This window comes from Rana temporaria, chromosome 11 (assembly GCF_905171775.1).
Source record: "Rana temporaria chromosome 11, aRanTem1.1, whole genome shotgun sequence".
Classification (NCBI taxonomy): domain Eukaryota; kingdom Metazoa; phylum Chordata; class Amphibia; order Anura; family Ranidae; genus Rana; species Rana temporaria.
The window spans coordinates 25289444-25303627 of record NC_053499.1 but is presented as its reverse complement, the minus strand read 5'-3'; the positions used below and the strand labels follow the sequence as shown (position 1 = coordinate 25303627).

At 46.7% G+C, this 14184-nt stretch overlaps 1 protein-coding gene across 1 annotated transcript in view; it reads right to left on the bottom strand.

Moving 5' to 3' along the window:
- Positions 1 to 14184, bottom strand: part of C11H11orf49 (chromosome 11 C11orf49 homolog) — a 154940-nt gene that overhangs the window by 26164 nt on the left and 114592 nt on the right. Inside the window, exon 4 of the mRNA XM_040328223.1 lies at positions 1632 to 1716. Coding sequence (XP_040184157.1) covers positions 1632 to 1716 — 85 coding nt within the window. The remainder of the gene's footprint in view (positions 1 to 1631; positions 1717 to 14184) is intronic.

Below are 14184 nucleotides of genomic sequence, written 5' to 3'. Positions count from 1 at the left end.
TACATTACATTTTTTTTTTTTTTTTAAAGTGTATTTTGTGCGTGTACTCGAGAGAGGAGCCGGACTGCAGGAGTTGGGAGTAGGCAGGCCTCCCCCAGAGGCAATCTGCCACCTTTCTCCATGCCCCGGGTGGCAATGGCGGGTGTGAGGGGGTCCTCCCACACAGCCCGCCCTACCTGCTTCGCTTTGAAGCCCAACGGGGCAGAGGGACTCCCTATAAGGGAGTGAGAGGATTAGCCCGCTCAACCAGCCCCATTAGTCCTTCGCCTCTCTTTAGAGACCGCGTGGTCAATGTGCGTGTGTTAACCCAATTTAGAGTGCGTGTGTAAGTGTGGTGGTTTTTTGTGGGAGGGGGTGGGCGTACTAAGCACAGGCTTACCTTGCATAGCACACCCACCGGGAGCCAGGCTGAGACCACCAAACTCAATTCACATTTTTTTTTTATATTGTTCACTTTATTGATTTGAATTTCACATTTTGTTATCGTGCAATTTTTGCCATTACATCCTTTGTGTCACAATATATGGTCACACCCCATTAGGTGTATACAGCCTTTGCTTTTTGGCTCACACGTAGCGCTACATTACCATCCACAATATAAGGAGCAATAGCTCCAAGCGCATAGCCTAACCAGCCTTCTCTCTCTCTTGTGAAAGTCCTCCCCCGGAAGTGATTGTGTGACCCGTGACATGTGTGTTCCATGCCCGCCCTAGCCTCCTTCGGGCTTGGGTCAGAAGCAGCATCCCCCCTAGGGAAATAGGATTCTCTTAAAAAAAAAAAAATCTATTATGTCTCCCTGGGAGGTTTTTTTTTTTTTTTTCCTTAAAGCGGGAATCGGGTGTTTTTTTTTAAATCGAAGCAGTACTTACCGTTTTAGAGATAGAGCTTCTCCGCCGCGTTTCCGGGTATGGTCTTCGGCACTGGGCGTTCCTATTTGATTGACAGCCTTCCGACAGGCTTCAGACGGTCGCATACATCGTGTCACGAGTAGCCGAAATAAGCCGAACGTTGGTGCCGCTCTATACGGCGCCTGCGCACCGACGTTCGGCTACTTTCGTAAAATCGTGACGGGATGTATGCGACCGTCGGAAGCCTCTCAATCAAATAGGAACGCCCAGTCCTGCAGCCCATACCCGGAAGCGGCGGAGAAGATCTCTCTCTAAAACGGTAAGTACTGCTTTGATTTAAAAAAAAAAACACCCGATTCCCCTAGACAAAACAAGCCTCAATCTAATGTTAAAAATTAACTTTTTGGGTGAACCTCCACTTTAAGTGATGTCTGCAAAGCTCTCCTCCAATCTGGAGGTGCCCTCCACAGTGCTCTTTCCCAACGCAAAAATGTCCTCAGCCTTGCTAGCAACCTGCACATGATTAACCAAAAGGAAGAGGAGACTCTTATGGGACCTGGATGGCATTCCGACAGGAGGACACATTGGTGCAAAGAGGAGGTCAGAGACAATTTCTTGGCTTTCCTGTTGCTTACCCAAAGCTAAGGAGGGATTGTTGTCATTGCCTATGCATAGCGACTGGACCCAAGGAACCTGGCGTTTCAGATAAGCTTGCTGTAAAGGTTTTAAACAGTGTGCTGCATTACTTTGTGTATGTCTATAGAAGGGTCTGTGCTCACTCACCTTGCTGCTTTCTGTGTCAGGTCCATGGGAAGGTCTGGGCACAACATCTGCAGGAGGCAGTGATATTCCTTCATGGTCAAGAGATCTACAGGAGACAGACACTTTGTTAGACTTTCAGAGGAGCAAGTAAAAACTATTTTACAAACTTTAGGACTTATGTAGACAGGTTTCTACCTAGGGGGGTGCACTGTGGTGTAAGGGAGAGTGGGGGACTCAACTTCTGATGGTGGGGTGGTTTATGACATCTAATGTAAGGGGAGGGGATGCGCTGGACATCTAATCTTACAGATACAACCGGCCCTTTTGAGGGCAATTATAATGCTGATGCGGCCCACAATGAAATTGAGCTAGACACCCCTGATCTATGGGGATTAGAGTGGTGCAGGAGAGAGAAAGAGAGGGGGAAGGGGGGACGGCGCTCCTGCACCCTTTATGGACACACCACCGCTGGGATCAAATACTTATTTTACTCACTGAAATGCAACTCAATTTAGAACCTTTGAATCATGTGTTTTTTTGTTATGGGTTTTTGGTTGATATTCTGTCCCTATCATTTAAAATACACCTATGATAACAATTATAGACCCTTCATTTCTTTATAAGTGGGCCAATTTACAAAATCTGTGGGGGATCAAATCATTTCCGCCACTGTATGACGGGCCTCAGTCTGCTCCAGTTTTTTTATGTAATGCCCTCTGATTCAGACTTGGACTCATGCTGTAAACATGGCCTGGGTCCTGGGTGGTCAGGATGTCTCAAGTGAAGGTAGGCAGAGAGGGGGGTGTCAAGAACCGACATGTGTTTTCATAGTGTATAAATATCTGCAGAACAGTTATAATTTTCACAGTGGTTTCTCTCCCCCCAGACCCCCCCACGCCACAAGGCTGCTGGGAGCGGCCCATGAAACTCTTGGCAGGAGTTAAAGGCAGACAAGAATCAATGATATTTCAACATAAGACCGGGAATAACCACCGAGACTGCAGTGTCCTCTGTGATGCAGAATACAATAAATACCATGGATTGTACTGGCTTGGGTTCAAGATCCGTACAGCAAAGAAAGGCCAGAGTGGAGTCTGAGGTTATACTACTGAAATTATGGTATACAGTCTACATATACTAGTCAGTCAAAGATAATCTCGTTGATGGTTGCATAATTGGGTTGAAAAAAGCCCATCAAGCTGTTGGAGTTGTTTATGAGGTCAAAGCCCCCTATTATTATTATTATCTACTTGCCGACCAGCCGCCGTCATTCTACGGCGGCAGGTCGGTTCTCCTGGGCGAGAGCCCGTAGCTCTACGAGGGGCCACTAGGGGCGCGTGCGCGCCGACGGAGGCACGCGCCCCCCGCTCGTCCGTGACTCCCGTGCGGGTGCCCGGCGGGCGCGATCGCCGCCGGGCACCCGCGATTGCACGTTACAGAGCGGGGACCGGGAGCTGTCAGCTCCCGGTCCTGTTAGGGGGGGAAATGCTGATCCTCTGTTCATACAACGTATGAACAGAGGATCAGTGTTTCCCCTAGTGAGGCCACCCCCCCCCCCCCCACAGTAAGAACACACCCAGGGAACATACTTAACCCCTTCCCTGCCCCCTAGTGTTAACCCCTTCACTGCCAGTGGCATTTTTATAGTAATCCAGTGCATTTTTATAGCACTGATCGCTATAAAAATGCCAATGGTCCCAAAAATGTGTCAAAAGTGTCCGCCATAATGTCGCAGTACCGAAAAAAAATTGCTGATCGCCGCCACTACTAGTAAAAAAAAATATATTAATAAAAATGCCATAAAAATACCCCCTATTTTGTAAACGCTATAACTTTTGCGCAAACCAAATCAATAAACGCTTATTGCGATATTTTTTTACGAAAAATATGTAGAAGAATACGTATCGGCCTAAACTGAGGAAAATAAATGTTTTTTTATATATTTTTGGGGGATATTTATTATAGCAAAAAGCAAAAAATATTTTTTTTTAAAATGGTCGCTCTATTTTTGTTTATAGCGCAAAAAATAAAAAAACCGCAGAGGTGATCAAATACCACCAAAAGAAAGCTCTATTTGTGGGGAAAAAAGTACGCCAATTTTGTTTGGGAGCCACGTCGCACGACCGCGCAATTGTCAGTTAAAGCGACGCAGTCCCGAATTGCAAAAAGTGCTCTGGTCTTTGGGCAGCAATATGGTCCGGGGGTTAAGTAATTTTTTTTTTTAACTATAAAAACTACGGTTTGCCCTTCAACTTCTACACAGTGCGAATGATATACTAAAACTGGAGCGTGCACAATCTGGTGCAGCTCTTCCTAAAAACCAATCAGCTTCCAGGTTTTTTTTTTGTTTTTCCCTACGCATAATTGAGCAAGCTGAAGTTAGAAGCTGGTTGGCTACCATGCAGAGATGCACTAGACTTTGCACTGTAATGTTTTAGTTAGTCAACCCCACTGTCTCCACTGGGGTAGATTCAGCAATATTTGCGCAGTTTTTACGTAGGCGCAGGGCACCGTTTTTGCCCTGCGCCCCCGCAAATTATCTGCGCTACCCTCGATTCACGGAGCAGTAGCTCCGTAAATTGCGTGGGCGCTCCGGCAAAATGCCCGGCGTAAGCGCGCGCAATTTAAATGATCCCGTAGGGGGCGGGAATCATTTAAATTAGGCGCGCTCCACGCCGAGCGTAGGGCGCATGCTCCGTCGGGAAACTTTCCCGACGTGCATTGCGGCAAATGACGTCGCAAGGATGTCATTTGCTTCAAAGTGAACGTGAATGGCGTCCAGCGCCATTCACGATTCACTTACGCAAAAGGACGTAAAATTTCAACTTCACGACGCGGGAACGACGGGTATACGCAACATTGGCTTCCCCTGCTATTAGAAGGAGCAGCCTTACGCGAAACCCGACGGACGGAAAAGACGTAAACTGCGTACGCAGGGCTCGCGTAACGTTGTGAATCGGCGTTAGTATGCAATTTGCATACTATACGCTGACCACAATGGGAACGCCCCCTAGCGGCCAACGTGAGAATGCAGCCTACGATATGACTGGCATAAGAGCCTTATGCTAGTCATATCTTAGGCTGCCGTCGGCGTAACGAGGTTCCTGAATCAGGTGCATTGGTAACGCCGGCACAAGTAAGCAATTGCGCTGCGTAACTATGGTTACGCAGACGCAATTGCTTCTTGAATCTAGGCCACTGTTATTAAAGTGGAGGTCCACCCAAAAGAAAAAAAAAAGTCACCAAAATACAATTTAAAATAAAAATAAAAATAAATGTACTTACCAGAACTTGCGGTTGCTATGCGGATCTTCCTAATCTGCCTCTTCCTAGTCCGCGGCTGGTCTACATCCTTGCGTTGTCTTCTGGGGAATGGTGCGCGCTGCCTTCTGGGAACTGTGTGTATCCCAGAGAACAGCCGCCCATTCATACAGCGCCGCGAGACTCACGCATGCGCAGTAGGAAACGGGCAGTGAAGCGTGCAAGGCTCCACTGCCTGTTGCACTTAGTGAGCATGGCGGTGCCGGGAGCTGCAACGATCGAGGGATCGGCCTCAGGGGGGCCGACATCGCGGGCGCCTAGGACTGGTAAGTGTCCTTTTTAAAAGTCAGCAGCTACAGCATGGGTGCTCAACCTATGGCCCTCCAGCTGTTGCAGAACTACGAGTCCCATGATGCATTGCAAGCTACTGACAGTTTCCAGCATGATTCCCAAACACAGAGGCATCACCTTCTCTTTCTTGATGCAAATTATGCTTATACCCAGGGCTTTTTTCCTCAAATAGGTGCATAAACTCCCCCTTTCAAGTTCCGCCTGGTTTCCATCCCCTACTTACCTCTGAGCACTGTCCCTTAATTCCTTCCCCAACCCAACTCCCAATTCCACCCCATTTAGCCACGGCTCTTTACAGAGATCGTGGTCACGCTGTGTCCTAGCAACACCGATGGGCGCGCGCAAGTGGCCGTTCTGGGACACCGTCATATGACGGCGTCCCAGAACAAGAGCTGCACCGCCCGCCGCCATTTGAAAGTGGGCGGCCGGCAATCAGTTAATCCCGACTCAGTTTGCGAGTGTTGTCCCGCAAGACCAGTAGGATTCAAGCCTCTGGGGTGTGCGGTACCACATTAGGCCAGAGGTGTGGGGGCGCCAGTGATGCTCGGAGCCACTCCATTCCCGAGTGTCTCCGGCACCCCCCCACCCACCTCTGGCCACATGCGGTACTGCATAGACAAGCAAGCAGTGGCTGTGGAAAAGGATTATCTGAGTTTCCATGATTTCCTATGGGGAAACTTGCTTTGATATAAGAGTGTTTTGGATTACAAGCATGCTTCTGGAACAAATTATGCTCATAATGCAAGGTATTACTGTAGCTCGTTTGGGTGTCAACCAAGAAAAACTGAATTATTTGATCACTTTTATTGGTTAGAATTAAAGTTCCCCTGCGTGAGACATTTGACACACCATGTATCAAATGTTACCTGTATACTTCTATTCTTGACATGCATCTTATGGCAAAAAAATAAATAAAACATTTAAAAAAAAAATATTGAGCCTTGTTGTCTATCCCTATTGGCGTAGTAACTCCTGGTGAAATCGCATTATTTAAAACAAAAAAACTAGATGCTCTCTGTGAGCTTTCCTTGTATTATGTTTTGTTTTTACGGTTATTTATTTCCTACACAATTTTTTTTCTACCAAAAGTAAAAAATATAGAACAATACTCCCTGCAGGCAGCAGGGGGAGACTCAGCAGTAGCGTTTGGGGCAGCAAACCGCAAAGTAATGAGTCTCTGCACTTGTGATAAATGTAAATTGGGATGTTGAAAAACAGCTTTACACACAGGAACACCATGACAGACAAGTCATATAATCTCTCCCTGGGCAACTCTGGGAAAGGGAACGGCAGCGTGAAATATCATTTAGCATCTTGCAACGTCAGACGGCTGAGTGTTAAAAGAAAGAATAGAAAAGATCCAACTGGGAGGCAGAGCACACCATCAGAACGTCTGGTATCAGTTTATTGCATGCGACTGCAGCTGAAGCATAAATCTGACTGGCTGCACACATTTCTTCCATTTTGTTCATGATCACTGTCGGCAGTCATCATTGCCAATGGAAGAAAGAAGAAAGAAGAAAAAAATAATAAAAAAAAAAGTTATCTAAAAAGGTAAACTCCATGCACAAAGATCGACTTCTGTCAAACAAGGAGAGCGACACACAGATCGATTCAATGTAAAAGGTGCATTATAGCGCACCTTTAGCTTTGCCCTTTAACCACTTCCCACCCAGCCTATAGCAAAATTACGACTTGGAAGTGGTTCAGTTATTCTGACTGGGTGTCATTTGATGTCCAGAAGGATAACAAGCCAACACACGGCCATGGGTTCGCAGTGTGGCGACCGGTGTTGTGGTGTGTCAGTCTGACACACCGCAACTCAGATCTAGGTAAAGAGCTTCTGACGGAGGCCCTTTACCACGTGATCGGCAGCGCATCCCCCCCCCAGGATGAATATATATATTATATAGCGCAACACATGCAAACTTAATCGCCTCTGGGCGCTTGTTGTTCCTGTCTCCTTTGGTATCAAAAGAGATGAGTCTTGATCTTTCTCCTGAACGCCAAGTGGTTCTCCTCCAACCGAAGGATGCCCACTTCCAGGACCACCAGGGATGCCCACCAATGATGACCACCTGTTTTGCCACCCATGACCACCAGGGATGCCCACCAGTGCCTCCTTATCAGTGATGCCCATCAGTGCCTCATCGGTGACGCCCAGTGTCCTTCAGTGCCACCTATGCGGATGACACGCAGCTTTACCTTCGAATCACCAACAAAAAAGACCAATTTCATGAACTTGGAAAGTGCCTTACGCTGATTGACAATTGGATGACAGAAAACTCCCTCAAACTTAACGGATCCAAAACAGAACTACTCACCCTTCACGCAAATAGGAAATCCATTTCTAGGACCACCGGGACACCACCCACCATCCTCGGACAAACCATCGCACCAAGCAATAAAGCCAAAAGCCTCGGAGTCACCTTTGACTCTGACATGACGTTGGATGCACAAATAGGATCAGTTGTCAGCGGTTCTCATCATCTGCTCCGAATGCTACGTAGACTTATCCCCTTCATCCCAGAAAAGGACACGGCAGTAGTTGTGGGAACGATCATCAACTCACGACTCGACTACGCAAATTCCCTCTATTTAGGACTACCAAAATACCAGATTTCACGTCTACAAGTCGTCCAGAACATGGCAGCCAGACTGGTAACAGGTAAAAAGCCGTGGGAATCAGTCTCCCCGGCCTTGAGGTCCCTCCACTGGCTGCCCGTACAGGACCGGGTGACATTCAAGACACTCTGCCTCACCCACAAATGTATACAGGGGAACGCTCCCCAATACTTAAGCGAGAAAATAAAACCCTACGTCACCAAGCGCGTTCTCCGGTCAACCGACCAAAACCTTCTCCAAATTCCTAAATCCCGCTACAAATCGAAGGGAGAACGTAGATTTTCGGTCCAAGGACCACGGCTCTGGAATGCTCTACCCACTACCATCCGCTTGGAAGAAAACCATCAGGCCTTTAGGAAAAAACTAAAGACCCACCTCTTCTGAAGGACCGGAATGACTCTGGACGGGAAGCGCTTTGAGGCGATTTAGTTCACATTTGTTGCGCTATACAAGTTACTCACTCACTCACTCACCTATGAGTGCTGTCTATCAGTACAGCATATTAGTGCCCATCATCAGTACCCATCAGCGCCACCTCATTGATAGCCATAAGTGCTGCCTTATCAGTGCTGAACAGTTAAAGAGAAAACTCTCTTATTTACAAAATGTTATAACAGAAGCAAAGAAAAAAAATATATATATTTTTTAAAATTTTCGGTCATTTTTTATTTATTTAGCAAAAAAATAAAAACCTAAAGGCGGTGATCAAATACCACTAAAAGAAAGCTCCATTTGTGCGAACAAAATTATAATTTGTAAAACTGCTGGTCCCTAGGAAGCCACTTCAATTTCAATCCATCTGTACCCAGCCTTACTCTCCCCAAAATGGGGGGGGGGGGGGGGGTAAAATGGTGGCTTCACATATATTATGGGGCTTGCTCACATGGACCCATTGAGCTTTTTGTCAATGCCGCCACCACATCCAAGGACTGGTAAACTGGACTATATTACATTTGTTTTTTGGGTTTAGATATCCTTTAGCTCCCTAAACTATAAGGCTTCATTTCCACTGGCGTTTTTACAGCCACTTTTCTGAGCATTTTTTACAGCCTAAAAACGCCTGTCCATGTTATTCTATGGCATCATGCCCACATAGGCGTTTTTGAGTTGCAAAAAAAACGCGGGGCCAAGGCGTTCTGTGGCTCCAGCAATAGAGCTGTAAAAACGCCAGACATTAAAAAACGCTCAAAAAAACGCTCAAAAACGCACAAAAGCGCTACCGCGTTTAACATGGACAGGCGTTTTTAAGCTGTAAAAAAGGCTAAAAAAAGTGGCTGTAAAAAGGCCAGTGGAAATGAAGCATAATCCTTATTGCATGCCCTGTTATTTTAAGTAGTGGAGGCCAATGAGAGTTGACAGTCACAAGGCAGACACTTACGATCGTTATGGCAAATAAATAACACATGCTTTACAGTTTAGCAAACCGAGCCTCATGTCCTCCAGCAAATGCTTTGGACTTCAAGGGCTAAAATTTCTTCATGGGCATGTTTGAAAAAAATAACTGTTAGATAATCTACTGGAGTTCTTCTATGCCAAACGTCTTCTCTTTTATTAAGTCTTGGATAGGGTGGGGTAGGGTTTGAACCAATACAATACAATACACTTGTACTATTAGATAAGATTTCCTGCATGTAAAAACTACACCTAAACCACACGTCCTATACTAATATTTTCAATCGGGTCGGATTTATGATTAGCACAGTAGGCCTGCGTCTATAGGTGCTGAAGATAGTCAGTCTGATTTTCCCTGTATTGTTAGCAGGCCTGAATTTTTCCTTCCATTAGCAGTATAAAAACACTAAGGCCTCGTACAGACGGGCGGATTATCCGATGAAAACGGTCCGCTGGACCGTTTCCATCGGACATGTTCGCTGCCGGATTTTGGTCTGATGGCTGTACACACCATCAGACCAAAATCCCAGCGGAAAACAAACGCGGTGACGTGTCGCGACGTGGCCCTGGAAGTTCAATGTTTCCACGCATGCGTCGAATCAGTACGACGCATGCGAGGGATGCCGGTTGGTCGGAAGTGTCCGGTGAGTCTGTACAGACGACCGAACACGTCCGACGGACAGGTTTCCAGCGGACAGATTTCTTAGCATGCTAAGAAATTTTTGTCCGCTGGAAACTGTCCGATCCGCCGGATATTTGTCCGGTCATGTGTACGGGGCCTGATGCCCCCGTACACACACACCATCACTTTATGTGATGAAAAAAAACGACGTTTTTAAAAACGCCACTTTAAATGACCGTGTGGGGGGAAAACGTTGTTTTATGTCTTGTAAAAAACGACCAAAAAAAATTGAAGCATGCTTCAATTTTATGTGTCGTTTTTCAAAACGTCGTTTTTTACTTCACAGAAATTGACCGTGTGTAGCAAAAAACGTCGTTTAAAACGACGTTTTTACACCCGCGCATGCCCAGAAGCTACTTATGAAGCGAGCTTCAATGGAAAAACGTGGTGAACGTAACCTCGCTTTGCTAGAGCATTGTGAGAAAAACGATGGTGTGTAGGCAACTTCGTCTTTGAAAATTTAAGTTTCAAAAACGTCGTTTTTTACTTCACAGAAAATGTCGTTTTTTTTCATCACATGAAGTGATGGTGTGTATGCAGCATTAGAAATACTCCAGCAACTACACAGGACTTTCTTTTGAAATGTCCCAAATGGCAGCTGAATGGGGCAAGAGATGAATCATTGGTTACAAATGTATAAAGAAAATATGGACAGCCGCACTCCAAAAAACCTTGATGGTTGTCTTTATTTAAAAAAGGAAAATGCACTACAAGTCACAGCACACTACACGGGAGTAAAACAGCTGACGCATTTCGCACTATAAATTAGTGCTTAATCATAGTACTATGATCACTACGAGCTATGATTAAGCACTAATTTAGAGCGAAATGCGTCAGCTGTTTTACTCCCGTGTAGTGTGCTGTGACTTGTAGTGCATTTTTCCTTTTTTAAATAAAGGAAACCATCAAGGTTTTTTGGAGTGTGGCTGTCCATATTTTCTTTTTCCATTTGTTGCCTTGTGCATTGTCGGCACCCTTGATCTCCTGAGACCAGACTGATCATCCTAACACAATCGACCTGGAGCGGTAACTTTCTTTCATGAATCATTGGTTGCTAGGAAGCCAGTGGTTGCAGGCTACCTAGCAACCCACAAGCCCTGTGCAGGAAGCGGTCACCTCAAAGACAGCTTTCCAACACATATGACCAACTCTGAGCACTGCTATCGCATTGTACTCCAATTTAGAGTTGGTCTTAATTATCACCAGTTGGTGTCTATGTGAACTGGCGGTTATTCTTTTTGAATCTGTTGTAGTCATCACAATAGATTCTAAAAGTTGGGGTAGTTCGAACTGCCTGAACCTGGTGCACACAACAAAACTGGTACAGAAACTGCTGAAAAGCTGGCATGAATTAGGTACAGGTCACGTTAAAGGCCATACCACCAGAAAAAAAATTCTTATAGCTTTACTGAAGTCCCCCCAGTATGTGAGTGAAGCAGGTATTTTAGTGGGGTAAATTGAAGAAATTGTATTTACACTGACATAATATAATCGTTAGAGCTACAGATCCTGCAATAACGAGTGTTAGCCTTTGAAGTCAACATTAAAGCTTGATATTGGTAGTGAAAAATCCAGGATTTTGAAGAAAAGGTCAAATTCTACCGGATGAAAATGGTTTACAAAATCAGATGGAAAGGTTAGAGAAAAGAATAGAAGGGAAAATAAATAATATGAAGGGGAAAGGTGAAGAGGGGGTAGGGGGGGAGACTGGGGAGGATTGGGGAGCAATGGTATAAGGCCTCTGTTCAGAGTCCAGGCTGAGGGGGGGGGGGGGGGTCACCTTCACGGGTTGACAATGCTCCATGGATAAAAGGATAGAATGATTCTATCCATCTATATCATCAGGGTCAAAGTATGTAATCCAGAGAACTGTGGGCATAGTTTTGAAAAAAATAATAATATGACACCTGTCAAATAGCACCTGTGGTTAGTAGGAAAAGCAATAGTGCTCCACCACAGGTATCGGTGGAAGGCCTAGTAGTGCTCCACCACTGGTATCGGTGGAAGGCCTAGTAGTGCTCCACCACTGGTATCGGCGGAAGGCCTAGTAGTGCTCCACCACTGGTATCGGCGGAAGGCCTAGTAGTGCTCCACCACTGGTATCGGCGGAAGGCCTAGTAGTGCTCCACCACTGGTATCGGCGGAAGGCCTAGTAGTGCTCCACCACTGGTATCGGCGGAAGGCCTAGTAGTGCTCCACCACTGGTATCGGCAGAAGGCCTAGTAGTGCTCCACCACTGGTATCGGCGGAAGGCCTAGTAGTGCTCCACCACTGGTATCGGCGGAAGGCCTAGTAGTGCTCCACCACTGGTATCGGCGGAAGGCCTAGTGCTCCACCACTGGTATCGGCGGAAGGCCTAGTGCTCCACCACTGGTATCGGCGGAAGGCCTAGTGCTCCACCACTGGTATCGGCGGAAGGCCTAGTGCTCCACCACTGGTATCGGCGGAAGGCCTAGTGCTCCACCACTGGTATCGGCGGAAGGCCTAGTGCTCCACCACTGGTATCGGTGGAAGGCCTAGTGCTCCACCACTGGTATCGGCGGAAGGCCTAGTGCTCCACCACTGGTATCGGTGGAAGGCCTAGTGCTCCACCACTGGTATCGGCGGAAGGCCTAGTGCTCCACCACTGGTATCGGTGGAAGGCCTAGTAGTGCTCCACCACTGGTATCGGCGGAAGGCCTAGTGCTCCACCACTGGTATCGGCGGAAGGCCTAGTGCTCCACCACTGGTATCGGCGGAAGGCCTAGTGCTCCACCACTGGTATCGGCGGAAGGCCTAGTGCTCCACCACTGGTATCGGCGGAAGGCCTAGTGCTCCACCACTGGTATCGGCGGAAGGCCTAGTGCTCCACCACTGGTATCGGCGGAAGGCCTAGTGCTCCACCACTGGTATCGGTGGAAGGCCTAGTGCTCCACCACTGGTATCGGCGGAAGGCCTAGTGCTCCACCACTGGTATCGGCGGAAGGCCTAGTGCTCCACCACTGGTATCGGTGGAAGGCCTAGTGCTCCACCACTGGTATCGGTGGAAGGAATAATGGTCCACCACTGGTATCAGTAAAGGGATTGTGCGCCATCTTTTTTATCAGTGGAAGAGATTGTGCCCCATTGTTGGTGTCGATGTAAGCCATAATGCCCCATCACTGGCAGCAGTGAAAGGAATTCTGCCCCTCTGTTGGTGGAAGGACAGGTGCCTCATTTGTGTCAGTAGAAGGAATAGCACCCTAACGGCTGCATAAAAGCAAGAAAAGGGTCACAGTTTGGAGATCACTGCTTTAACTGTAGTATAAACTGTGACCTGTGATTTGGCTATCCCAATAGCTCCCCCCAACATTTATTTTACCCTGCTAGCCACCCCCCCCCCCCCCCATTTTATTTTAAGCAAAGAAGGTGCAATTCTAGGATTCATAAATATGTGGCCTTCCTTATGTCTTTCTTTAAGTAGCTGTATAGCTGCAGTAGGGTCATATCGCTGCCTATTAAATGGACCCCCCAGGGGCCCATTGACACCATTGTGTTGCCATAACATGCATTACTGCAATGCACAGTAAGGTGATTTACGCACGTTGGTGTGATGCGATACCATTCATTCATAACACACATGTGCCAACGCAGCACAACAATGTGAATGGGCCCTTAGGCTTGCCTTTGCTCAGATTGTTGTAGACTGGGTGCGGAGTATGTCTGGTATGACTGACAGCAATAACAGCCTGCAGTAATCTGACACTTGTGTGATATAAAAAAAAACTTCAGACAAAGCAAAACTCTAAAGAGACCGTACAAGAAGGAGCTTCATTACAAATTGGCACTGACCATGGCTATCTAGTCATCTCTGCAGTAATAAACATCTAGCTTTTATGAGGAACTCTCACGGATGCACACAGCACCGTAATGCACTAGAAATCCGAGACAAAACGTTTTGAGATGTTAAAAAAACGTATACTGAGAAAAACAACGTAGGATGCCAGTTCTGTCCTATTTTTTAGGAAAATGCTCGTTTTCTGGCTGTGATGCTGATCCAGAGACTTTATGCTTCTCCAGGCTGGATCGGTCTTACCATTGCCGAGAGCAGCTCTAACGCGTTTGCATCAGCTCTGCTCCCTCCACTAATACACTGGGAATGAATCGCGTTCTAGCGATACCCCCTCCAGGTGAACCCATGATGTTCTGCACTCACAGTATGGTTCTTGGTCTTCAGGAATAAAGGGTTAGTTCATCAATAAAACACTGTGCAGTCAAGGAGCCCCAGTAGTAGTCGAAACACCA